The sequence below is a fragment of the Ursus americanus genome, chromosome 14, assembly GCF_024610735.1.
Source record: "Ursus americanus isolate L20-20 chromosome 14, mUrsAme1.1.p, whole genome shotgun sequence".
NCBI classification, from domain to species: Eukaryota; Metazoa; Chordata; class Mammalia; order Carnivora; family Ursidae; genus Ursus; species Ursus americanus.
Window position 1 is genome coordinate 39,436,351 of NC_142140.1, and position 23,495 is coordinate 39,459,845.

Sequence of the window (23,495 nt, forward strand, 5' to 3'; positions counted from 1 at the left end):
TCCGTTCGGGCCCGCCCCGGAGCTACCCGCCGCCGCGTGCCCACTCCCACCGGAAGTGCGTCACCAGCTAGGCGCTCAGCCACCCGCGGCCGTAACTAGAAGTCGAAACAAAACAAGCGGCTGAGGCGGCGGCGGCGGCGACGGGACGGGGGAGGGGCGCGCCGGAACCGGAACCGACCAGACGCCGGAACCGGAACCGAGAGCGGGTTGCCAGGGCCCTAAGAGGGCTGGCGGCGGCGGCCTCGCTCGGTGAGTGGGACGGGCCGCAACTGGCCTGTCTGGCTGGAGCCAGGGAGGCCGCGACGCGGACCCCGGGCTGCTTGTTCAAGGTCACGGGCCGTGCCAGCCTCGAACCCTCGAGCCCCGCGGCGTGTCGGGCCCACCGATGCAGGCTGGGCCGTTACTCTACGCCCGGGGTCGGCCTCCTGCCTCCGAGAGGACTGGCGGCGAGCGAGGGCGGCTTCCTGGAGGAGGTGGTGACGGGCCCAGGGTTTGGAGGCTGGAGCTGAGTCGCAGCCTGGCCGCGGCCGGGGCGCTGGTCTGTAGTCAGTAACCCCCGCAGCAGTATAGGCCGGCATGGGCTCTAGACAGCCCCTTTCTTGTCTCGGTGTCCCCGGGAGAATGGGGAGGGACGCGACCTTAAGTTGGGGCCTGGTGCAAGGAGGTGGAGGGTGTCCACCCCTCGGCTCTAGATCTGTCGTCATTCAAGATCCAACCCACTAGTCCCCCATAGAAGAACGTCCCTCTCTATGCCACACCACACATACACCTTGGGGAACACAAAGTAGTCACTATTTGCTCTGCTACCATCTCAGGCCAGGCTTGAGGCTGCCACGGGTCCTGGATTCATGGTTCATCCCCACTGTTACCTCAATTTTGAGAACTTTATTTTGGATGGAAAAACAGTCCAGAATCTACTGGTGGGTCTGTGGGAAACTGGGTAGAAGGTCTCTAGCCCAGTACAGATGAGTGAGTGGACCTGGGAAAGAAGGGGATGATGTCTGTTTCATTCTCAAACTGGATGCCCCTCCTATTTTGGCTCTCAGGCAGGGTTGCTGCTGAAAGGGTAGTGTGACAGCTAGATACCCTTTTCACCCCAGCTTTTGCAGGCCCCTCTCTGCTTGGGACAGCCGTTGGAGAGAAAAATCCCTCTTGGGATGTAGGAAGGAAAACCAAGCAGTGCATAAGAACAGGTTCAGAGGAGGGTGGGAGCTGGCAGGTGGCAGGTGGAGCACCTTAACCCCAGGACCTTGCCTGGGCAGTGGTAGCACCTGGGCTGAGCCTGTCTTCAGCCACAGGGCCTGGTCCCCTTGCTGCTTGATTGTCTTCTCCTTTCTGCCTTCCTCCTCCACCTCCTACTTCTCGGGTGGTGACTAAGCAGCCAGTGAGAGTGAGGAAAAGTGAGCACCCTGCTCAGAGTGCCAGCCCTGTGGGCTGGAGCCATGGCTCCTCTCCAGATTGGTTGAGGAGCCTGGTTCCAGGCCATGGCTGCCTTGATCTGGAGCCTCCTCTGTGAGGCTCCCATCTTTGCAGGTCTGTATGGCAGGTGCTAGGAGTCTCTGCCAGAAGTTGTTGTGGCTACTTATATTGTTTATTCTCCCTTCAGGATAGTCTGAGAATGTCCAGGGCTACATTAGGTGGTGGAAAGCTATTGCTCTGTAGGCTTAGTTGTATCCTGGGTTGCTGAGCCCTGGCTGTAACCGAGGAGCAAATCGTTGGGCCTTGGTACTGATCACTGGTCCCTTCTCATTAGGCTGTCGGTTCCTTATTGGAGAATTTGGCCACAAAGAGTTGCCAAGATAGCTGGGCCAGGAAGAAAGCGCCGTAGCCCTGACCCAGACGCCGTTGCCGACCCCGGGGCACTCTGGCTGTCGACCAAGCGGCTCAAGATGTCTGGCGGGGCCAGCGCCACGGGCCCAAGGAGAGGTCCCCCAGGATTGGAGGAGGCCACCAGTAAGAAGAAGCAGAAGGATCGAGCAAACCAGGAGAGCAAGGATGGAGATCCTAGAAGAGGTGATTGTGGCATTCCCAGAATGCTTGTGGTCTCCTCCTCCACCCTGTTGAGTGTATAGATTAGGGGTTGAGAAATGACATTTTTGCTGTTCCTTCTGTTTTGGTCTGATACTGAGAGAAGGACTCACAGCAGGCTAGGTAGAGCCTCAGCTTTAAGTCTATGTATCTGGCAGAGATCCTGAAGATGGTGCTTGGTGGGGTGGTGGAGTCTTGGAGGCTGCCTCTCCATCATCATTTCCCGGTTCTTTTCTTTGTTGTCAGGGTCAGCGTCCTCTCGGGAGGAGCAGGCCAAAGAGGGTGAGTAATGTGTAGGCCTTTTGGGTGTTGGAGTGCTAGAGGCGAGGAGGGAGCACTGGGACTCTAGTCTTCATCTGGAGCAGTTCTGTTAGGGCTAGGTCTCTGGCACCTGTTTATCCCCATCAGTTTATGGAGACCCTCATAGTCACTGGTACTCCTCCTACAGAGTTGTTGCTTGATTGGAGGCAGAGTGCAGATGAGGTGATTGTCAAGCTGCGTGTGGGAGCAGGTCCCCTGCGCCTAGAGGAAGTGGATGCTGCTTTCACGGACACAGACTGCGTGGTGCGGCTTCCAGGTGTGTCCATCTGCCCTGAGCCCAGCTGTGTATTTGAAGCCTCTGGTATTCCCCACCCCAGCTCACTGCCCCCCCCCCTGTCTCCAGGTGGTCGGCAGTGGGGTGGTGTTTTCTATGCCGAAATAGAAAGTTCTTGCACCAAAGTACAAGCCCGTAAAGGTGGCCTCCTGCAGCTGGCACTGCCCAAGAAGGTGCCTCTGCTCACGTGGCCCTCTCTTCTGGTAAGTTCCACAGCAGAGTAGGGTAGGGATACCCAGTGTGGTTGACAGAGCCTGACTGCAGTATCTTTGGTAGAAGAAACCTCTAGGAACCCAGGAGGTGGTGCCAGGGCTGCGGTGCCAGGAGAATGGGCAGGAGCCATCTCCCATTGCCCTGGAGCCAGGCCCTGAGCCCCGTCGGGCTAAACAGGAGGCCCGGAACCAGAAGCGGGCCCAGGGCCGTGGTGAGGTAGGCGCAGGGGCTGGCCCCGGGGCCCAGGCAGGGCCCAGCGCCAAGAGGGCTGTGCATCTCCGCAGAGGGCCAGAGGGGGAAGGGTCCAGAGATGGGCCTGGACCCCGGGGTGATGCCCCCCCCTTCTTGGCTGAGGCAGCCACCCAGGTGAGAGTGGGGTACCTGTGGGAGCTGGGAGATGGGAGGGTTGGGAGATGGACTGCAGTGGGGGGGCCACCTGCCAGACCTATAGCTGATCCTGCACACGATCTTGCCACAAATAGGCTGAAGCTGAGGAACAGCTCCGGGTACCACCGCTGAACCCCCAGACCTGCCTCTTGGGCTCAGAGGAGAATCTAGCACTCTTGGCAGGAGAGAAGACCGTGTCCGCCAGGAGTGATCCAGTCTCCCCAGCCATGGCCCGGAGCAGAGACCCTGAGAAAGGTGACCGTTCCAAAGAAGAGATGGCAGTGGCAGCAGATGCTATAACCTTGGTGGATGGTAAAGGTGGGGCTGTCAGTGGGCAGGCAGGCACCCACCCTAGGTTGGGTTGCAAGGTTGGCGGGTGGATTGGGAATAGAACAGCAGTGGGCGAGAACCTGTCCTGAGTGGCGCTGAGCTGTGGTCTCAACGTAGAGCCGGAGTCCATGGTGAACCTGGCATTTGTCAAGAATGACTCATATGAGAAGGGGCCAGATTCAGTGGTGGTGCACGTGTACGTGAAAGAAATCCGCAGGGACACTTCTCGAGTGCTTTTCCGCGAGCAAGACTTCACACTTATCTTCCAGACCAGGTGGGTGGGTGGGCAGGACATGGGGCAGAGGGTACACTTCAGGCAGGACAGTGTGTCTCATGCTCTTCTTCCCACCCTTCCTCCTGCCCTGTCCCTGTTCTGCTTCTGCAGGGATGGAAACTTCTTGAGACTGCACCCGGGCTGTGGGCCCCATACCATCTTCCGTTGGCAGGTGAAGCTCAGGTGGGTGGTTCTCGGCCCCAGCATTATGCCTGTCCCACCCTGGGCTCCATCTCCCTGGCCCATCTAGCCCGACACCCACTTCACCTAAGTCCCTGAGTTCAGCCTTTCCCCACAGGAACCTGATTGAGCCCGAGCAGTGCACCTTCTGCTTCACGGCCTCTCGAATTGACATCTGCCTTCGTAAGCGGCAAAGTCAGCGCTGGGGGGGCCTGGAGGCCCCAGCTGCACGAGGTCTGCACACGAGCTCCCTTCATTGTCCAGTCCACATAACCCAGACCCCCACCCCCTGCCACATGCTGCTAACCACCAGCCCCCTCATTCCCCCTTTTTAAGGTGCAGTGGGTGGTGCAAAGGTTGCCGTGCCGACAGGTCCAACCCCTCTGGATTCAACCCCACCGGGAGGTGCCCCCCACCCTCTCACAGGCCAGGAAGAAGCTCGGGCTGTGGAGAAGGAAAAACCCAAGGCTCGATCTGAGGACACGGGGCTGGATGGTGTGGCGGCCCGCACCCCCATGGAGCATGTAGCCCCAAAGCCAGAGCCACATCTGGCCTCAGTGAGAATCCTCGGGTGGGGAGGGGAGGGCCAAGGTTAGAGGCTGGAGAACCACAGGGCTGCTCTCTCATGCTCCTCCTTGCTCCCACAGCCCAAGCCCACATGTATGGTGCCTCCAATGCCCCACAGCCCTGTGAGTGGAGACAGTGTGGAGGAAGAGGAGGAGGAAGAGAAGAAGGTGTGTCTGCCAGGCTTCACTGGCCTTGTCAATCTCGGCAACACCTGCTTCATGAACAGTGTCATTCAGTCTCTGTCTAACACTCGGGAGCTCCGGGACTTCTTCCATGGTGAGAGCAGGGCCAGGAGCCCAGGGCTGTGGGCAGAGGGGATACCTTTCCCTGCTCACACCTCTACTTGGCTGCTGTCCGTAGACCGCTCCTTTGAGGCCGAGATCAACTACAACAACCCACTGGGGACTGGTGGGCGTCTGGCCATTGGCTTTGCTGTGCTACTCCGGGCGCTGTGGAAGGGCACCCACCATGCCTTCCAGCCTTCCAAGTTGAAGGTGATCTGTGGCTACTCCCACCCTGGCTAGAGAGGGTGGGAAAGGCTCGCCAGCTGGGTACATGGTGGGTGTTGGGGCTCCATGCTCACACTTGGCCCCTGCATCCAGGCCATTGTGGCGAGCAAGGCCAGCCAGTTCACAGGCTATGCGCAGCATGATGCCCAGGAGTTCATGGCTTTCTTGCTGGATGGGCTGCATGAAGACCTGAATCGCATTCAGAACAAGCCCTACACAGAGACCGTGGACTCGGATGGGCGGCCCGATGAGGTCAGGGATGGGGGCAGAGGTGGGGGCATATCTTATGCACATCCCAGTCCCCAGGTCTCCTTGATCCTCACCACTCTGCTCCTCAGGTGGTGGCTGAAGAAGCATGGCAGCGGCATAAGATGAGGAATGACTCTTTCATCGTAGACCTGTTTCAGGGCCAGTATAAGTCGAAGCTGGTGTGCCCTGTGTGTGCCAAGGTGTGAAGGGCTCCCCTGGAAAGCGGCCCCTAGCTTGGTCTAGCTAGCCTGGTCAAATTGGGTTGGGGGCATGTGCATCTTTAGCTGTTGTTTGGGCAAAGAGGCTGACAGGGAGGCCTTCAGCTTCTTTGTGGGCTGCAGAGGTCAGGCTGGGTAGCTTCCCGACTGAGGCAAAAGGGCGATTTGGGCTCAAAGACAGCTATAAGATGGGGTAGGGGTAAGATTGGAAAGACACGTGGGGTATGAGTGAGGGGCAAACTGACACGGGGAAGTCTGAGCAAGGCCTCAGTTGCTGGCGAGAGGGAGTATTCTCTCCTGGTAGCCCTCCTTGTCTGTCCAGTATTCTCAAGGCTGAGAATTTCCTGGTTGGCCCTGAGGCCCTGAGAGCCATCCGAGTGCATGGATTGGGCTCCCTGGGCATGAGCGTCCTGTCCCCCACTCCCGGTGCAGCCGCCTAGTGCCACTTGTGCATCCGTAGGTCTCCATCACTTTCGACCCATTCCTCTACCTGCCGGTGCCCTTGCCACAGAAGCAGAAGGTTCTCCCCGTCTTCTATTTTGCCCGGGAGCCCCACAGCAAGCCCATCAAGGTAAGAAGTAAGCTCCTATTTCTGGGCGATCCCAAAGACCCTGGCCCACCTCCCCCACGGACTCTACTCTTGTTACCAGTTTCTGGTGAGCATCAGCAAGGAGAATTCCAGCGCGAGTGAAGTGTTGGAGTCCCTCTCTCAGAGTGTGCACGTGAAGCCTGAGAACCTCCGTCTGGCTGAGGTACATCTGTCCTTCCCCAGGCTCTTAGGCACGTGGATACGTGTATGTGCAGACACGGGTGAATGGTCGTTGGCATCTGTATGTGTACCCACGAACGTGCGTGTGACTGCACGAAACCCATGGGTGTGCTAGGACTTGAGACATGAAGCCAGGCATTCGGGCTGTGCAAGAGAAGTGCTCTCAGGTCCCCAGGTTGACATTGTTGGGGTTTACTCCCCCTTTCGGTGGGGACCCTCAACTGCTCTTCCATCATCATACAAGGAGCTAGAGCTGCAGGACTATCTTTCTAGCAGCTGTGGTTTTCCCTGTATCCCGCTGCTCCCTCACATTATCCCGGATCTGTGTGCTAGTCTTTCCCAAAGGTTCCTAGCTTCCAGCCTGGAGTGCTCTTTTCTTTGGGGATGAAAGTGGGAAGGAGCCTCCTCTGACGTGGCCCCTCCACAGCAGCCGTGTTGCAGCCTGTGGGGCCCCACTGATTGATAGAGTGGAGGCCCTCGGTATGGATTGCTGGTTTGGTCGCTGCCTTTCTCACTCTTGGCTTTCAGGCTCTCTGATGCACCGGGCTGCTTACTTTGTTGGGCACTGAAGCTGGTGCCAACAGAGGCATAGGCTGCTTTGGGGCCGCAATCCCCACTCTGCTGCCCAGACCCAAGTTCAGGGCCAAGTCTCCTCCTCGTGCGCTGAGGCAGGGCCAGAGAACAGGCTCGTCCTCACAGAGGATCTGTGCGTGCTCTGTCCCCAGGTGATTAAAAATCGCTTCCACCGTGTGTTCCTGCCCTCCCACTCATTGGACACTGTGTCCCCATCCGACACGCTCCTCTGCTTTGAGCTGCTATCCCCAGAGTTGGCTAAGGAGCGGGTGGTGGTGCTAGAGGTGCAGCAGGTAAGTGAGGACCAACCTGATGGCGCGAGGCCCTGCGGGAGGGGGTTAGTCTCACCCGCGCTGGCCTTGCTGAGCCGGACAACCCACCCTAGCGCCCCCAGGTGCCCAGCGTCCCCATCTCCAAGTGTGCAGCCTGCCAGCGGAAGCAGCAGTCAGAGGATGAGAAGCTGAAGCGCTGTACCCGGTGCTACCGCGTGGGCTACTGCAACCAGTGAGGGCCCCCCGCCTCCCCCTCCCCATCCCTTCTCTCCACGTTTCATGGGCACCCTACCTCCTCTCCCCATAGAGGCACATGTTTTAAGCCCTCCACTTACTGTTCTACTCTGCTAGGCTCTGGGTGGTGGGGGCAGGGCTGGCATATGCAGTTCCTAAGGCCAGAGGCTAACCCCCCAGTGGCGAGTCATAGGAGGTGGGGCTGAGGCCCTATTCTTAATTCCCCCTTCCCTCCAGGCTCTGCCAGAAAACCCACTGGCCTGACCACAAGGGTCTCTGCCGCCCTGAGAACATTGGCTACCCATTTCTGGTCAGTGTACCTGCCTCACGTCTCACTTATGCTCGTCTTGCTCAGCTGCTAGAGGGCTACGCCCGGTAAGTGCCCAGTGATTGGATTAGGGTGGGGTAGTTGGGGGAGCAGAGGCACCAGGTAGGCTTGTCAGGATTCTTACTTGCCTTGCTGCCTGTTGCCAGGTACTCTGTGAGTGTATTCCAGCCACCCTTCCAGCCTGGCCGCATGGCCTTGGAGTCCCAGGGCCCCAGCTGCACTACGTTGCTCTCCACTAGCTCCCTGGAGGCTGGGGACAGTGAGAGGGACTCGATTCAGCCGCCTGAGCTCCAGTTGGTGACCCCCGTGGCTGAGGGAGACGCAGGGGTCCCACGGGCATGGGCGGCCCCTGACCGGGGCCCTGTGCCCAGCACCAGTGGCATTTCTTCTGAGATGCTGGCCGGTGGACCTGTTGAAGTTGGTTCCTTGCCTGCTGGTGAGAGGGTGTCTCGGCCCGAAGGTAAGAGTCTGCTTAGAAGGCTCTGCAGCTGGGGTAGGGGAGGTTGGGGGAAACTTATTTAGGTCCTGGTAGGTTGAGGAGCTCTGATTGTATGTTTTTTCACAGCTGCTGTGCCCGGATATCAGCACCCAAGTGAAGCCATGAATGCCCACACACCCCAGTTCTTCATCTATAAAATTGACGCATCTAACCGAGAACAGCGGCTAGAGGACAAAGGTGTCTGAGGCTGTGGGTGGGAGCCATGGGATGGGGTGGGCTGGCCATTGTCCACAGCTGCGTCACCCCTCTCCCTGCCTACGTGTAGGAGACACCCCCCTGGAGCTGGGTGAGGACTGCAGCCTGGCGCTAGTCTGGCGGAACAACGAGCGCCTGCAGGAGTTCGTGTTGGTAGCGTCCAAGGAGCTGGAGTGTGCTGAGGATCCAGGCTCTGCTGGGGAGGCTGCCCGCGCTGGCCACTTCACTCTGGACCAGTGCCTGAACCTCTTCACCCGGCCTGAGGTGCTGGCACCCGAGGAGGCTTGGTGAGGACGGGGCGGCAGGCAGGTCGTGGGGCAGGGCGGAGTGGAGATCTGCTGGTCTTGACCCCACCTCTGTCCGCTATCAGGTACTGCCCGCAGTGTAAACAACACCGAGAGGCCTCCAAGCAGCTGCTGCTGTGGCGCCTTCCTAACATACTCATTGTGCAGCTCAAGCGCTTCTCCTTTCGGAGTTTCATCTGGCGTGACAAGATCAATGACTTGGTGGAGTTCCCTGTTCGGTGAGCGATGAGCCCCTGCTGACCGTAGTCAGGTCATGGGGGGAGGGGGGCTAGCCTCCTGGGTGCCTGTTGACTGTCTCACCTTTCTCTGGCTGGGACCCCAGGAACCTGGACCTGAGCAAGTTCTGCATCGGTCAGAAGGAGGAACAGCTGCCTAGCTACGACCTGTACGCCGTCATCAACCACTACGGAGGCATGATCGGCGGCCACTACACCGCCTGTGCGCGCCTGCCCAATGACCGCAGCAGCCAGCGCAGCGACGTGGGTGAGGGCACACGCAGCCAGCAGGATAGGCGGTAGGGGTGGTGGCGCAGGTCATGTTCACACTCTTCCCACCTCGCTGTAGGCTGGCGCCTGTTTGACGACAGCACGGTGACAACAGTAGACGAGAGCCAGGTCGTGACGCGTTATGCCTATGTACTCTTCTACCGCCGGCGGAACTCTCCTGTGGAGAGGCCCCCCAGGGCAGGTCACTCTGAGCACCACCCAGACCTAGGCCCTGCAGCCGAGGCTGCTGCCAGCCAGGTGAGGCATGGGAGAGGCTTCGCAGTCTAGAGAGCTCAACTCGCAGACGGGAGGGGGTGGGGCACAGCCTCCTCTCCTCCAGCCATGGGTCCTTGGAGTCTTGGGATTCATGATCCTCTTACATCAGGGTCCTAGCTAGAGGGATCCCCATGCTGTAGTGACACTTAGAAAGGTGCACGCACACCAGGACATTGCTGTTGGGGTGCATATAGGCACCCTCTTGGCACAGGCTGAGTAGCTGCTCAGAACCTCACTGGGTGGTGGGATGCCACGGACTGTACTTTACATTCTCCCAACTTCCATTTGCACCTTCCTCACATGCCAGCCAGCCCACAGACCCTCACTTGTCATAACGCCTTTGTTCTGATGTGCACTCAGGACAGGGCCTATCCAGGCTGGCCATGGGCTAGGGTGGCCGCCACCCTCTCTGAGGTGAGCGTCTGTCCCTGCTGAGCCCTTGGGGTCTTCTGTCCCTTACTGACATGAGGTGCCATAGGTCTTGTGGGTGGGCACCTGCATCTCTTTTCTGGACTGGTTTCTTCCTTGCTGTCCTCTCCTCCCTTGAGCCCTCTCTGCTCAGATGCAGAGGAATCCTGATAGGAGACAGTGGTCACAGTCTATCTGGACGTGGGTGGGAGGGAGCCGGATTACTTGGGTTCCAGCTCTACCCTCCATGAGCTCCTCTGTGGGAGCCCCAGGCTAAAAAAACTGACCAGCTAACCATCTAGCCCGGCCAACCCCTGTGGGAAGCTGCATGTCAATTGGGAAGCTTCTTGAGGGGGCCAAAATGCTGTCAAGATTCGCCTGCCTTGGTGCTCTGTCTAAACAACCCTGCGAATGGCCCACTTGGCTCCCGCCTGCCCACCTCCCTGCTGCTTGACTTGGGTTGTGTAAGGGGTTAGTGCCAGTCACCTTGGGCGGGACTTCTGTGGCCAGGGGTCTCTGGGACACTGGGTCCCTCCCCACCCCCTGCCCCAGGTGCTGATGGCCGTTTCCGCACACTGTAGGCTTCCCGGATTTGGCAGGAGCTGGAGGCCGAGGAGGAACCGGTACCCGAGGGGCCTGTGCCCCTGGGTCCCTGGGGGCCCCAAGACTGGGTGGGCCCCCCACCACGTGGCCCTACCACACCAGATGAGGGCTGCCTCCGGTACTTTGTTCTGGGCACCGTGGCAGCTTTGGTGGCCCTCGTGCTCAACGTGTTCTATCCTCTGGTATCCCAGAGTCGCTGGAGATGAGCTCGCCTGCAGGCAGCTGCTGTGAGCTGGCCCACCTGCCTGCCCACCGGGCAATGCCTGCCTCTGTGGTGGGGACCAGCTCTGGGCTTGGGCCTCAGTGTGTGCATCTGGTGGGACAGGGCGGGCAATGTGGCTCCTGCAGGGGCAGAGCATCCTAGGGTGGGTATCCGTCCAGCTGTCTGTCCGTTCGTCCTGCTGCTCTGACCCTTGGCCTGGGGCTTAGCCCTGCCCAAGAAGCTTCCTGTATTTAAAGTGTTAATAAAGTGAGACTGTTCAGGCCCGATCTTGTCTCTCTGTCTCAACGCCGCTGCTGTCTGCGCCTGCCTTGGGACCCTCCCTTGGGTGCCGGGGCTCTGAGCCAGCACCCCCGGGATGCCAGGCAGCATACTGGGCAGCCCCCAACCCCTGTCCTCATATTCTGTTGCAGGGACTAGGCCCTGGCCAGGCCCCCGAGGTGGCCCCCACGCGGACAGCCCCTGAACGCTTCGCCCCCTCTGTGGACCGCCCAGCCCCCACCTACAGCAACATGGAGGAGGTCGATTAGCAGGTCCCTGGATGGTGGGGTGGGGTGGGGACTGGGTTTGGGGAATCCCCGACAGAGGGCCAGCTCTTTGCCACTTCTCCTTCTCTAACCCAGAGGACACTGGCTTCATCAGTGGGGGTTTGGGGGTATGATTTAGGTGGGAACCTCACAGGTTGGGCCCTCTTGTCAGCTTGACCCCCCTAACCCATGGACCTTGGCTTCTCCAGCCACCCCCAGTGCTGCGTGATTTGATTCTCAGTTGTACCTTCAATTCTTTCTGACTCGCATCATAAACGTTATAATTTTATTCTAAAAATTGTAATTTTTTTTTTTGCATTTTGGAAGTGATTGCTGCTGTTTAAATATATTTTAAAAATAAATGATAAATAAGCAGACTTAGTGACTGTGATGCACCAGGTGCTGTGGCCACCTCTCCCCATCCTATAGAGGGTGTGTATGTGTGTGTATGTGTGTGTATGTGTGTGTAGATACGTTAAAGACCCCGAAAGTGCTCTGGTCTGAGGAGAGATGGTGGGGTCCCACCTCAGCCCCCGTGGGTCATGAAGCCATCAGCTTTTGGGGCCTACCTGCTGCCTTTTGATCCCACTAGTTCTGGGTCTCCTGTGGAGGCAGCTGTGTTGGGCATCATTGTCAGTACTTCACACCTAAGGTGGATGAGTACCCCATGAGGCTCCAGAAGCCAGACAGCAGGTCAGGGAGGACTTCTTGGGCAACAGGAAGCACTGGAAGTACTGTCTTCCTCCTTCCCTAGTATCAGATCTTTCTTTGCTGCAGTCTGAGCACCATCTGGATGACTTAGTGGAGAATAGAACAGGAAAAATTTGCTGTGGGGAGAGAGATCCTGTTCCAAAAGGACAGGCAGTGAGCCCAGAGCTCATCTTGGCCGCCTTCGTGTGGGAGGGAAGGCGCGGGGTCCTGGCAGGCCATTTCTTCCCTTAAGTCTCTGAGACCTTGGCTCCTGGCCTTTGCCCCAGGCTGTTTACCCATAGTGGGTCTGTAGTCTTGTCCTTGTTTCAGGGCCTCTGTGACCTTGTATATAGACATAGCAAGGGCAAATCTTGTGAGAAGCTTCCTTGCCTCTCTCCATGGATAATGTTGCCTCTTTTCTCTAATTGCTTAAGGGTAAGGGTGGGTGTCTCCAGCCAGAGATGAGGAGCAGAGGTACTCATGAGGCAACTGTTTAGATAAGCCAGAAGGAGTATAAGGCAGGTGGGGGGCAGAGGGGCAGGATCTTGGCAGCCCTGTAGATCCATCCCTGTCCCAAGCCTCTGGGGCCAGTCTTAAAAAAACCTTAGCATGTGGGCCCTGCTAGTACACCTTAGCCTCAATTGGAGTTAGGGGTGGCGGTGAGCAGAGGGCGCTGCTGGAGGCTACCCCTGTGACCAGTGTTGGCTTTTTCTTATGGGAACATGGCACAAGGGCAGTGTAGGGTTGCTGGCTATGGAGTGGAGCCTGGAGAGCTGGGTGTGAGAGCCTGCAGAAATGGTGGAATTGCCAAGTGAGTGCTGGTGCTGGCATACTGTTGGAGGGCCTGCTAGGTATGAACCACAACAGGATTGTACTGGGTCTTTACTGTGTACAGCCCTGAGTGTCTAGCCACTGGTGGTCTGGTTGTACTGGACGCAGTGATCAAGGGGCTTTGTCTGCCCCTGACCATAGCCTGGCTGCTGTTTTGTCTGCTGTATAACCCTTCTGTGGCATCTGCACTATGGCACCTACTGCCTCTGTGCTGCCAGCCCAGGACCCTGCCTCTTCCCATCCCACAGCTGGGCCTTGCTGACTGCTGCCTGGCATTTCTCCTTGATCATCTTTTTCTTGATTTTTCTTGAAGTAGTGCCAAGGGCCCATGCAAGCAAGCCAGCCCTTGGGCTAGGCCATAAAATGTCATGGTTCTATTCTGTGCAAGTCATAGGGCTCCAGAAGACTGGCTCGCCTGCCACTGCTCTTGTGGCATTCTTGGTAGCATTGGTGGGGCTGCTGTCTCATCCTGTGACATGGAGCCACAGGATTCCCAGGGTAGGCACCATGAGTGAACCGGAAAAGGGGATGTAGGCTCTAACTCCATTGAGGGAGTCATCACCAGACCTGCAGGACTCAGTGGTGGTGGTGGTGCTGTAATAAATCCTTTGGTGGCATCAGTTACAGAGGGGACAGTGGATGTGGCAGGCACTGTGCTCATCATAGGCACCTTTGTTGTGGGTTAGGTACCTGCAGCTGTGGACTCAGCACAGGGGTGGTATGGCTGAGGCTCTGCTTCTTGGTGCCTGTCTATGCCACTACTGCACTGCATCCCCTGCTCAATGCCTACACCTGACCTTGCCTGGGCTGGACATCAGGCTGGAGTCATGGGAGCCAAGACACAGGACTGGACTTAGATATTGATGCAGTGTGTGGCCCTGGGCAGAACCTGGATGTGGTCATCTTGTGGGACCCAGATGTAGGCCCAGAAATGGAACTTGGTCATTAGTGGGATATGGCCACAAATCAGGACACAGAATATGGATAGACTGCGGTCAGTATCCTGCCCCATTCTTGAAGGTCCACAAGTATTAGTGACACCAAAGCCTCAAAGAGCTTGTGTTCCAATCCCAAATTTGGGGATCTTCTCAGCATCCCAGCAGCTCCAGTTCCACAAAGAAAACAGTTCTCTTTCAGCCTGATTCTCAGTGGGTCCTGGTCCCAGTGAGAGACTGTGGGGAGATCCCCCCAAGCACCTCTCCTCTGCCCCACCCTATCCCAACTTCAATAAAATATCTTGTCAAACACTTGCAGATGGATTTCAAGGTCTAATTTGCTTGTGGGTTTTGTGACATTTGCATGCTTTGGCAAGAGAGGATAAGTATGTCAGATTTTAAACTAAATCATTACAGAACATCTTCGAGGTCCTTCCTCGGCCCAGACCTCTCTGTCTCCTAGCCATGTGTGTCCAGGTGGACGCCTGAAAAGTGCCGGACTTAGGGAGCCCCTCTATCTGCCATTCGACACATTATCTGTGCTGGAGGCTTGACCGGTTTCCCGGGGGTTCGGTTTTTGTTTTTTGTTTTTTTGTTTTCCTTCTCAACGGTTTCCATGACAACTCCAAAGCTGTGACCTCAGAAACGTGATAGGAACTCGCAGTTGCTCCCAACAACAGAAATGGGATGGTCCCAAGGTTTCCTGCTTCTGTGCTGAACACCTTCCCTCCAGGTCCGCGGCAAATCTCCCCTGAAGTCCTGCCGCCCCCTAGCACTTACTTCACTTCTTCAAGTGACCCGTAGCGGGAAGACGGAAGTGAAGCGCCAGGAAAGACCGGTTTGGGCGGCCTCTGTCTTTTAAATGGCGCCGACAACCCTGGCTAGCCCGCCCCCGAAGGCTACCATTGGCTCTCCCTGGCGGCTTCGCTCTCCTATTGGTCAGTGAGCTAATGCCAACGTGCAGATTGGCCCCAAAGTTTTCTTTCGGTTTCCGGTGTCCCAGCAATGGCGGCTCTGGACTCGCTGTCGCTTTTCACCGGCCTTGGCCTGAGCGAGCATAAGGCCCGGGAGACGCTCAAGAACACGGCTCTGAGCGCGCAGCTGCGCGAGGCGGCGACCCAGGTGGGAGTCCCTCTGCCCTTGACCCTGGCTGCCGACTGTGTTCCAATGCCGGACCGGGTCCCGATCCCGATCTACCAACCTTGTCTAACTCATGTTTTTCTTACTGGGCGTGGGGCTTCTCTCCTGACCCCTTGGACCCCAGGCGCAGCAGACTTTGGGCTCCACCATCGACAAAGCTACCGGGACCCTGCTATATGGTTTGGCATCCCGACTCAGGGATCCCAGGCGTCTCTCTTTCCTTGTGAGCTACGTAGCCAATAAGAAGATCCATACCGAGCTCCAGCTGAGCGGTGAGACCCCTGCCTGCTCTGCCACTTCCACCTCCAACTCCTCCCTTCAGCCAGTACCCCTGTCTGGCTTTGTGCCAAATCCCCCAGTGTCTCTATGCTTCTACTGCACTCCTCTTTAAACCCAGGCCCTGGCAGTGAAGGGTGGAGAGGGTCACTCCTGGTGAGACTGACTAGGGAACTGTGTAGGTCTGAGGGAGAGCCTTGCTCAGAATACGATTCTTTCCCGTGGTCTCAGAGCTTCTCTAGAATGGTGCAAGGCTTAATCTCTAAGGAGGCCAGATTGTAATTATTGGGGTTTCGTGGGGCTAGGGCCTTGTCTAACTACTTCTTGGAGCTGAGCTACCACTCATTGGTTCTCTTTTCTCAGCTGCCCTTGAGTATGTGCGAAGTCATCCCCTGGACCCCATCAACACAGAGGACTTTGAGCAGGAGTGTGGTGTGGGTGTCATGGTGACCCCAGAGCAGATTGAAGAGGCTGTGAGTCTTTCCTTAGGCATTGGGTACCTCCTTAGTACTGACCCTGGAAAGGAGTGGCTCAGGTTCTCCACCCAGGAAGAGCCAGGGTGAGAGTGTGGGTCCCTAGAGCATTTCTGAAGGACACTTTTCTGAACCACATGGTTTGTCTTTCTGCAGGTGGAAGCTGCCATAAATCGCCACCGGCCCCAACTCCTGGAGGAGCGTTATCGTTTCAACATGGGACTGCTGATGGGTGAGCAGGGCCTGGGGCAGAGGACTATGTTGTTCTCTCGGGTCATACATTTTTTTCTGGGCATAAGTGAGAGGGAGGAGAGGGAGGAATAGGAGCATTTTAAAAGTGGTCTGGCTGGGCCCAGGCTCTGGTTCTTGAGGTCAGCCAGGACATTTTCTTGTGAAAGAGAGTAGGAAGTGTCCTTCTTGGCCTTTCTGTAGCTCCTTGTGCCCATGTTTCTAGGAGAGGCTCGAGCTGTGCTCAAGTGGGCAGATGGCAAAATGATCAAGCACGAAGTGGACATGCAGGTGGGCAACTCCTTGAGCTGAAGCAGGCAAAGACCCTGCCATGGACAGTGCCTAGAGTCCACTGAGGGATACGTGGAGGTGGGAGGGAAAGAGACCCTGTCCCTATTCTTATGGTGCATAGAAGAGCCTAGTGTGGCACAGCAGCACCTTGGTGGGCAGTAGAAGACTTGGGCGTCTAGATTGTGCCTATATTCCGGCGAGTTGCTTTCCTCTGAGCCTCAGTTTCCTTATCTTGTAAATAGAGGTGATATGGCCATCATCTCACATGATGGCTGAGAATCGTAAGAAGCTGATGGCTGAGGTAGTTTATTGTCGTGATGCTGAGCCCACAGTTCCTCTCTCTAAGTGGCAGTTTTTGTTACCTCTTTTATCACCAGCTTTTGGACTCTCGGGGGGGAAAGAGCATTTGAGGCCAGCAGAACCATATGAGGAGCAGAAATGGGATGGGCTAGGTAGGTTCTGCAAGGCAGTGTTGGTAGACAGACCAGGAAGCCCTTAGGTGGGTAGATGGGGTCAATCAGGGGCTCCTTGAAACGGAACACTCCTGTTTCAGCCCTGACTCTGGTTTCTGCTCAGGTTCTTCACCTTCTGGGTCCCAAGACAGAGACTGATCTGGAGAAGAAACCCAAGGTGGGGCTGAGTATGGTCCTGGGTCCCTGGGGATGAGGTGGGGTGAGACTTCGGGCTGGGGAAGGGAGTATCTGACCCCACTGATCCTGAGACCCTGACCCAACTTCTGGGCTTCTCTCAGGTGTCAAAAGCTCGGCCAGAAGAAAAAGACCGGAGGACAACAAAGGACATGATGGAGAATGGTGAGAGGCTTGCGGTCCCTGTCACATTCAGCTCTCTAACTTCTAGGCTTTCCACCTAATGAGTTGTTATAGCCCAGTCTCCTCAGGCCATTAGCTTACTCATCACCCTGCCTTCCACTGCCAGACTGGAATTCCTGGTGTTTCCTTTGTTCCCATTACCCAGACGTTAGCATGAGGAAACTGAGAAGTCTGGCTCTGTATCTCTTGTCTCGGGTTGGGGAAAAAGGGACCTGCCTGGTTTTCTTCTGATTGTGGGATTTAGGTAGTACCAAGAGGTACCTCCCTGAGCTGGATGGGGTAGCTGTATTCAGAGGATCAGAGGATAAGTTTTCTTTGGTCTTTTCTTCACAGGTGAGGCTGCTAACCAGGCCCTGTCTCTGATGGAGCAGCTCCGAGGGGAGGCGCTTAAGTTCCACAAACCTGGTGAGCAGGCAGATTAAAATCCTGGGGAGGGTGAGATCTTAATAGCAATTCTTACAGCCAGCGTAGGGAGCCTTGGGCTGCAGCCCAGTCCTTAGGCTTGTTCTGGCCCTGGCAGGTGAGAACTACAAGACCCCAGGCTATGTGACCACGCCACACACCATGGATCTACTGAAGCAGCACCTGGAGATCACTGGAGGACAGGTGTGTGGAAGTACTGTCGGGCAAGTTAGTGCCGTCACTTGCCAAGGGGCCTGGGCTGCCTTCAAACTGCCCCATCTAACCTATCACCGTGGCCTCCCTGGGAAGGGGCATCTGTTCCTTGATGGTAGTCTCAGTTCTGGCTTAATTCCTCTGTTCCCATTTCCCTTATCTCAGGTACGGACCCGGTTCCCACCAGAACCCAATGGAATCCTGCACATAGGACATGCCAAAGCCATCAATTTCAACTTTGGCTATGCCAAGGTGAGTGTGTGGGGATCTGGCAGTCAGGATGACCACTTGCTGCTCCCAAGGCTGGATACCAGAAAGGTGTCCCTGCCTTTCCTGCTGCTCCTATAATGTGCCCAGAGCAGACAGAGGCCATGGAGGGGAATCACATATGTGATATGAGGCCAGGAATCCACTGGGCTCATTGGGAAAAAGCTGTAGGTGAGGCAGTGAGTTCAACTTTGGTGAAGTTCCCAGTGCGACTTCTCAGGTTTAGAAAGAGGATGTCTGCAGTTGGTGTAAGAAGCTTTGTTTAAGGTATTTAGATATAGGAAGATGAGTGAAACTCCTGAAGGCGTTTTCAATTCTGACATGGGAGAGCTCTGAGAATGTCCCAGTTTGATGGGTTGGACTCTGGAAGCTGGTGATGTGAAAGCTCACAGATTCTATGACTCCCTAGGCCAACGATGGGATCTGTTTTCTGCGCTTTGATGATACCAACCCCGAGAAGGAGGAAGCAAAGTTCTTCACTGCCATCTATGACATGGTGGCCTGGCTGGGTATGGGCTGGGCAAGGGCTGGGAAGAAAGATCGGGTGGTCAGTGGGCCTCTCCTTGGACCGTGGCTTGCCATTGGGTGTCCCTGGCTAGTTGCTCGTACTGTGTCTTTTTCTGCTCCAGGTTACACTCCTTACAAGGTGACATATGCCTCTGACTATTTTGACCAGCTGTATGCTTGGGCCGTGGAACTTATCCATAGGTGAGGCCAGGGCTGCCATGTAGAGCCAGGCAGGCTGCCCAGGACATAGCCATCCTGGGCGCTCATACGTGTTCACCATAGGGGCCAGGCCTATGTGTGCCACCAGCGAGGAGAGGAGCTCAAAGGCCATAACTCGTTGCCCTCACCCTGGAGAGATCGTCCCATAGAGGAGTCACTGCTGCTCTTTGAGGTGGGGTTCTGGAGGGGCAGTTGTGTCTGGGTGGGGGTGGAGGAGGAGAAGCCCCTGTGCTGAGAGGCCGTCTGAGCCCTTGCTCCTGTCAGGCAATGCGCAAGGGCAAGTTTGCAGAGGGTGAGGCCACACTGAGGATGAAGCTGGTGATGGAGGATGGCAAGATGGACCCTGTGGCCTATCGAGTCAAGTATACACCACACCATCGCACAGGGGACACCTGGTGGGTGTGAGCATGGGGTGGGGCTATGGAGTTGTAGAGTGGGGTGGTGGGCCATGGGTAGGGCGGAGTGGGGCTGGATGGTGGGGCCCATTGCCTATGCCCTGCAGGTGCATCTATCCCACCTATGACTACACACACTGCCTCTGTGACTCCATCGAGCACATCACCCACTCACTCTGCACCAAGGAATTCCAGGCCCGGTGAGGGAGCTGGGCCCGTGGGGTGGGTAGGGCCAGTGGGAGTCCAGAGGCCCTTCCTGTGGTCTCCCTGATCTGAGGTGGCCAGACCTGACTCTACCCTCCCACCCTAGACGCTCTTCCTACTTCTGGCTGTGCAACGCATTGGATGTCTATTGCCCTGTTCAGTGGGAGTATGGGCGTCTCAACCTTCACTATGCTGTTGTGTCTAAGAGGAAGATTCTCCAGCTTGTGGCAGCTGGTGCTGTGCGGTAGGTGTGATTGTTTGGCTCACTGAAGGTTGGAAGTAACTAGTGGCATACACTGCCAAAGGCCTTCTCACCACCTCCTTGCCCACAGGGACTGGGACGATCCACGGCTCTTCACGCTCACAGCCTTACGACGGCGGGGCTTTCCGCCTGAGGCCATCAACAACTTTTGTGCTCGGGTATAGCCCAGTGGGCTGGCTGGGCAGGTGGGGGCTGAGCAGAGCAGTTTGTGGTTGTGGCTATGAGTGATGCTGATCTTTCCTGCTAGGTGGGGGTGACAGTGGCACAGACCACAATGGAACCCCATCTGCTAGAAGCCTGTGTGCGCGATGTGCTGAATGACACAGCCCCACGGGCCATGGCTGTGCTGGAGCCATTACAGGTCATCATCACCAACTTTCCTACTACCAAGGTAGGTGTGCCTCTATGTGCGTGTGTTTGGGGGGGTGCACCTGGGTCTGGGCTTGGGGGTCCCAGTGTCTAGTGTGACTCAGACACCCTATCTCCTGCTATAGTCCTTAGACATCCAGGTTCCCAACTTCCCAGCTGATGAGACCAAGGGCTTCCATCAGGTTCCCTTTGGACCCATGGTCTTCATTGAAAGGACTGACTTCAAAGAAGTAAGTGGGGGTGTGTGAAGGGCCCTGTTTGCAGCTGACCCCAGTCCTGAGATCCCATCATCTCTTCTGTTAGTCCACCTCTTTCCTACTTCAGATGAACCAGCCCCTGCCAGACATGGGGGTGGGGGAGAAGCCTCTTGTACCTTTTTGACATGTGCAGTCTCTTGTGTCCACACCACTTCTTACCTCTAGGAAGCAGAGCCGGGTTATAAGCGCCTGGCATGGGGCCAGCCCGTGGGCCTGAGGCATACAGGCTACGTCATCGAGCTGCAGAATGTTGTCAAGGTGAGAGCAGGCTGCAGCCTTCCTACCTCAGTGAGGTAGGATCTGGGTGCATGCAGCCTCCAGTTCTAGTAGTGGTCCTTGGGTCTAATTGTAGGCCCCTCGACTTCCAGGGACCCAGTGGCTGTGTAGAGAGCCTGGAGGTGACCTGTAGACGGGCGGATGCTGGAGAAAAGCCCAAGGCCTTTATTCACTGGGTGTCACAGCCTCTGACTTGTGAGATTCGCCTTTATGAGAGACTGTGAGTGAACAGAGCTGGGGTGCAGGCAGATACAAGATGGGCATTGCCTGCTGTGGCTACCCAGCTGGAGTCTTGACCTTCCTTCTGGCTGCAGATTTCAGCACAAGAATCCTGAGGATCCTGCTGAGGTGCCTGGTGGATTCTTAAGTGACCTGAACCCGGTAGGCTCATGGGGTATAAGGTGAGGGTGGTGGGTCTCCCTGGCTGGATGGCCACCTGAGTTCCCTGCCCACAGGCATCGCTACAAGTGGTGGAGGCAGCGTTAGTGGACTGCTCTGTGGCCTCGGCAAAACCCTTTGACAAGTTCCAGTTTGAGCGGCTTGGCTACTTCTCCGTGGATCCTGACAGCTGCCAGGGACAGGTGCTTGAATTTACGTGCCTGCCCTTTGCACAACAGTCTGTGGTGGCTCCCATTTACTGTGCCAAGTGCTCTACTAACATTCCCTTAGTTAATCCTTACCACCTGAGATGGGGTTCATGTTTTACTGATGGGAAACAGGTTCAGAGGTCCATGCACAAAATTTTGTATGGACCCTGCCTTTCTTACTCCTCAAGGTGTAGGGGTCAGGCATAGTGGTGGTTATAATCCTTATAAAATGGAGGTCCAGAGCCATCCAGTCCCCTACCCAAAGTCATAGTTATTGAGAAACTGAGTGTCCTGACCCTCAGCTCCTCTGGGATGCGGTGAGGGTAGGGTCTGGTGAGGTCTGGGCCTCCGAGCCTGGTTCTGGCTTGGTCGTCATTCTTCCCCATCTGTCATCCAGCTTGTCTTCAACCGGACTGTCACACTGAAGGAGGATCCAGGAAAGGTGTGAGCTGTAAGGAAGCCCCGTGGACCTACCTCATGCTTCTGGAGGCTAGGGGTACCCAGACTCCATGTCAATAAAGAACGGCTAAATCCCCTGGAGTCTGTGTGTTATCTTTCTGCACTTCCAGCTCCTGAGGACCTTAGGGACTTGCTGGGGTTAGGGGGGAGGTACGGTGCACACAGAGCAGTACTGACAGCTTTGAAACCACTGGTGCACTTGGTAGTGCTCTAGGGCAGGGACCTGGGCCTGAATCGAAATCCTCTGCACCTGGTCTGAGGGGCTAGGAGGCTCTGGGTGCTGTTCCACTGTTAGCAACCTTGTGCTAAAGGAATCGAGGGTTTGTGTCTGCCTGTGTGCCTAGGCAGATGAAAACACCTGGTTCGCAGTCCAGTCATTCAGCAAATAATTATTGAGTGCCTACTACGTGCCAGGTAAACAAGGAGAAGAGGAAGACTTGTGCAGTGGCCTTCTAAGTTGACTGTCTAGTTGGGCAGAGGGTGACCAGGCACTTGTGCAAGAGAGGTTTCCCTGGGGCCTGTGCAAGGCTGGAGGAAGTTCCTGACCAATCCTGTGCCTCAGACTACTCTCAGGAGTTGACTCCTTGGGGAACCCCTAAGGACCAAGGAGATGTTTGCCAGGGCACTAGGAACAAGTGCAAAGGCCCTGAGGCCCTTTTTTAAAAAGTCTATAGCCGACTGGTTGTCCTCTGGGGCAGTGTGGGCTACTAGTGAGGTCCACGTGTGCCTGCAGCTTTAACACCCTCCACATTTTCCCTGTATACAAACACCAGGCTACTGGAGGCCCGCTTTAAGGTGGACTGGGTTGCGGAAGGCCGGATTAGGATGACAGCGGATTGAGGAGGGGGTTCCAAATGTTAAGGACTCCTGCACGAGAGTGACTCCGGGCTTCCCAGGTGGGACGATGGTACGGGGGCGCAGAGTCTAGATCAGCGGCTGTGGGGGCTACCTTAAGCAAGAGACCGGGCCCCGCCCCACGTGGGGCTGCGCGACTGAAGGAGGCCCAGGCACGCTGCAGAAGGTGGGTCCAGGGAGCAAGCTTGGAGCCCCAACCCGCCCAGGCTCCAACTCCAGGACGATCTCCGGCCCTGGCTCCGCCCAGCATGGAGGGGCGTCCGGGGGCGGGGCGCTCCGCCCTACACTCCTGGCTCTACTCGCCGTTTCTGCAGCCGGAGGCCAGGCCTCTCGCCTCGGCTGAAGCGTTCCCTTTAAGTTTGGCCAGGAGGCAGTCTCAACTCTCGCGGGATCCGACGCTTCGGTTATCGCGAGATGGGCATTCGGCACCCATTGGCTGTGAGGGTTGAATGTAAGATGGCGCCCAGGGAGCTGTGAGGGGAAAATCCTGTCGGTCTTGGAGCGGCGACGGCGGAACCGGGGCCCCGAGCGGTGCGGCGGGGCCGGCGGGTAGAGCGGCGGCGGCGGCGGCGACGACGTCGCCGGGTGAGGGCTGCAGTGGGGGCAGGGATGCGGCGAACCTGCGGGCCTCAGACAGCGGGCCCACCCCACACAACGGCGGGCGGGGGCGGGCGGGCGGGCCTCTGCCGCTGGGCCCAGGAGACCTCGGGGCGGCTCCGGAGCGGAGAATGTCCCTGGGCTCGCGCGCCCCCGCCCCTTGTGGGGTGGGGGAGGCAGGTCTGGGACTCGGGTGGGCGCGGCGCGCGAACGCGCATTGGTTCTCGCGCGTGGCCGGGCCTGTTTATACGCGGGCGCGCGCGCGCTGTGCGGCCCTCTTGGTGCGCGTGGCCGCCGACGTGCGCGTTCCCGGTTCTGATATCTCCGCTCCTGGTGCTGCGGCCCTTGGGCAAGAGCGGCTTTCTGTGGCGCGCGCCCGCCCGCGACCCCCGGCTTCGGGGCGCGCGCCCTGCTGTTGGGTGGCGCTGCCGCCGCCGCGAGGACGCGCAGGACACCTATGCTGCGTGGAGCGGCGGCGAGCTGGCGGGCGGCTCGCAGTGTGAGGAAGGTTGTGGGTTGGGCCCTTCCTGCTCTGGTGACGTCCCCGGACCGCCGTGGCCTAGGCCTGGGGAGAAACCAACCGGCTTTGCCGTCTGACTTGAGGATCCGTTCTTCTGCGAGGCGGGCGAGATTGCTCGTTCTTCTCGAGGAATGCAGTGACCTGAGGCCAGTGTGCGGGGAGGGTGCT

At 57.3% G+C, this 23,495-nt stretch overlaps 3 protein-coding genes across 20 annotated transcripts in view; all 3 read left to right on the forward strand.

The window, feature by feature from the left end:
* Positions 1-77: 77 nt before the first annotated feature.
* USP19 (ubiquitin specific peptidase 19) lies at positions 78-11,621 on the forward strand. Of its 16 annotated transcripts, none has more exons than XM_045778525.2 (27): positions 78-249; positions 1,754-2,013; positions 2,275-2,310; positions 2,477-2,605; positions 2,693-2,826; positions 2,900-3,202; positions 3,319-3,541; positions 3,671-3,827; positions 3,939-4,010; positions 4,126-4,241; positions 4,344-4,564; positions 4,655-4,850; positions 4,935-5,068; positions 5,177-5,335; positions 5,422-5,532; positions 6,011-6,121; positions 6,201-6,302; positions 7,045-7,185; positions 7,278-7,396; positions 7,636-7,773; positions 7,873-8,186; positions 8,292-8,402; positions 8,491-8,707; positions 8,791-8,943; positions 9,048-9,208; positions 9,290-9,468; positions 10,476-10,986. In XM_045778525.2, the coding sequence occupies exons 2-27, from the start codon at positions 1,890-1,892 to the stop codon at positions 10,701-10,703; spliced, it is 4,089 nt and encodes a 1,362-aa protein (XP_045634481.2). In that variant the 5' UTR covers positions 78-249; positions 1,754-1,889; the 3' UTR covers positions 10,704-10,986. The 16 variants fall into 16 exon arrangements, with proteins under 16 accessions (XP_045634481.2, XP_045634486.2, XP_045634485.2 ...); XM_045778530.2 differs by having other exon boundaries at positions 4,350-4,564; XM_045778529.2 differs by having other exon boundaries at positions 3,319-3,535.
* A 3,051-nt stretch (positions 11,622-14,672) lies between these two features.
* On the forward strand, positions 14,673-21,436 carry QARS1 (glutaminyl-tRNA synthetase 1). Its single transcript, XM_045778542.2, has 24 exons — positions 14,673-14,822; positions 14,965-15,112; positions 15,480-15,589; positions 15,746-15,821; positions 16,044-16,108; positions 16,685-16,738; positions 16,860-16,920; positions 17,272-17,343; positions 17,459-17,544; positions 17,719-17,805; positions 18,230-18,329; positions 18,450-18,528; positions 18,610-18,718; positions 18,811-18,941; positions 19,049-19,141; positions 19,252-19,389; positions 19,478-19,565; positions 19,655-19,798; positions 19,902-20,006; positions 20,199-20,291; positions 20,402-20,529; positions 20,624-20,690; positions 20,765-20,890; positions 21,294-21,436. Exons 1-24 carry the CDS (start codon positions 14,706-14,708, stop codon positions 21,342-21,344), a joined length of 2,328 nt encoding a protein of 775 aa, XP_045634498.1. The 5' UTR covers positions 14,673-14,705; the 3' UTR covers positions 21,345-21,436.
* A 1,193-nt stretch (positions 21,437-22,629) lies between these two features.
* The window catches only part of QRICH1 (glutamine rich 1), a 48,548-nt gene continuing 47,682 nt past the window's right edge, over positions 22,630-23,495 (forward strand). For all 3 annotated transcript variants that reach the window (XM_045778768.2, XM_045778769.2, XM_045778766.2), the window contains exon 1: positions 22,630-22,795. The gene's annotated coding sequence lies outside the window, so the exon portion shown is untranslated. The remainder of the gene's footprint in view (positions 22,796-23,495) is intronic.

Excerpts from the sequence above, each read along its gene's own strand:
- QARS1 (XM_045778542.2), top strand. The coding sequence starts at position 14,706 with ATGGCGGCTCTGGACTCGCTGTCGCTTTTCACCGGCCTTGGCCTGAGC. Across the intron at positions 15,113-15,479 it reads TACCGAGCTCCAGCTGAGCG|CTGCCCTTGAGTATGTGCGA; the intron begins GTGAGACCCCTG and ends CTCTTTTCTCAG. Across the intron at positions 18,719-18,810 it reads AGTCACTGCTGCTCTTTGAG|GCAATGCGCAAGGGCAAGTT; the intron begins GTGGGGTTCTGG and ends TGCTCCTGTCAG.
- USP19 (XM_045778525.2), top strand. The coding sequence starts at position 1,890 with ATGTCTGGCGGGGCCAGCGCCACGGGCCCAAGGAGAGGTCCCCCAGGA. Across the intron at positions 4,011-4,125 it reads CGTTGGCAGGTGAAGCTCAG|GAACCTGATTGAGCCCGAGC; the intron begins GTGGGTGGTTCT and ends CTTTCCCCACAG. Across the intron at positions 5,533-6,010 it reads TGTGCCCTGTGTGTGCCAAG|GTCTCCATCACTTTCGACCC; the intron begins GTGTGAAGGGCT and ends GTGCATCCGTAG.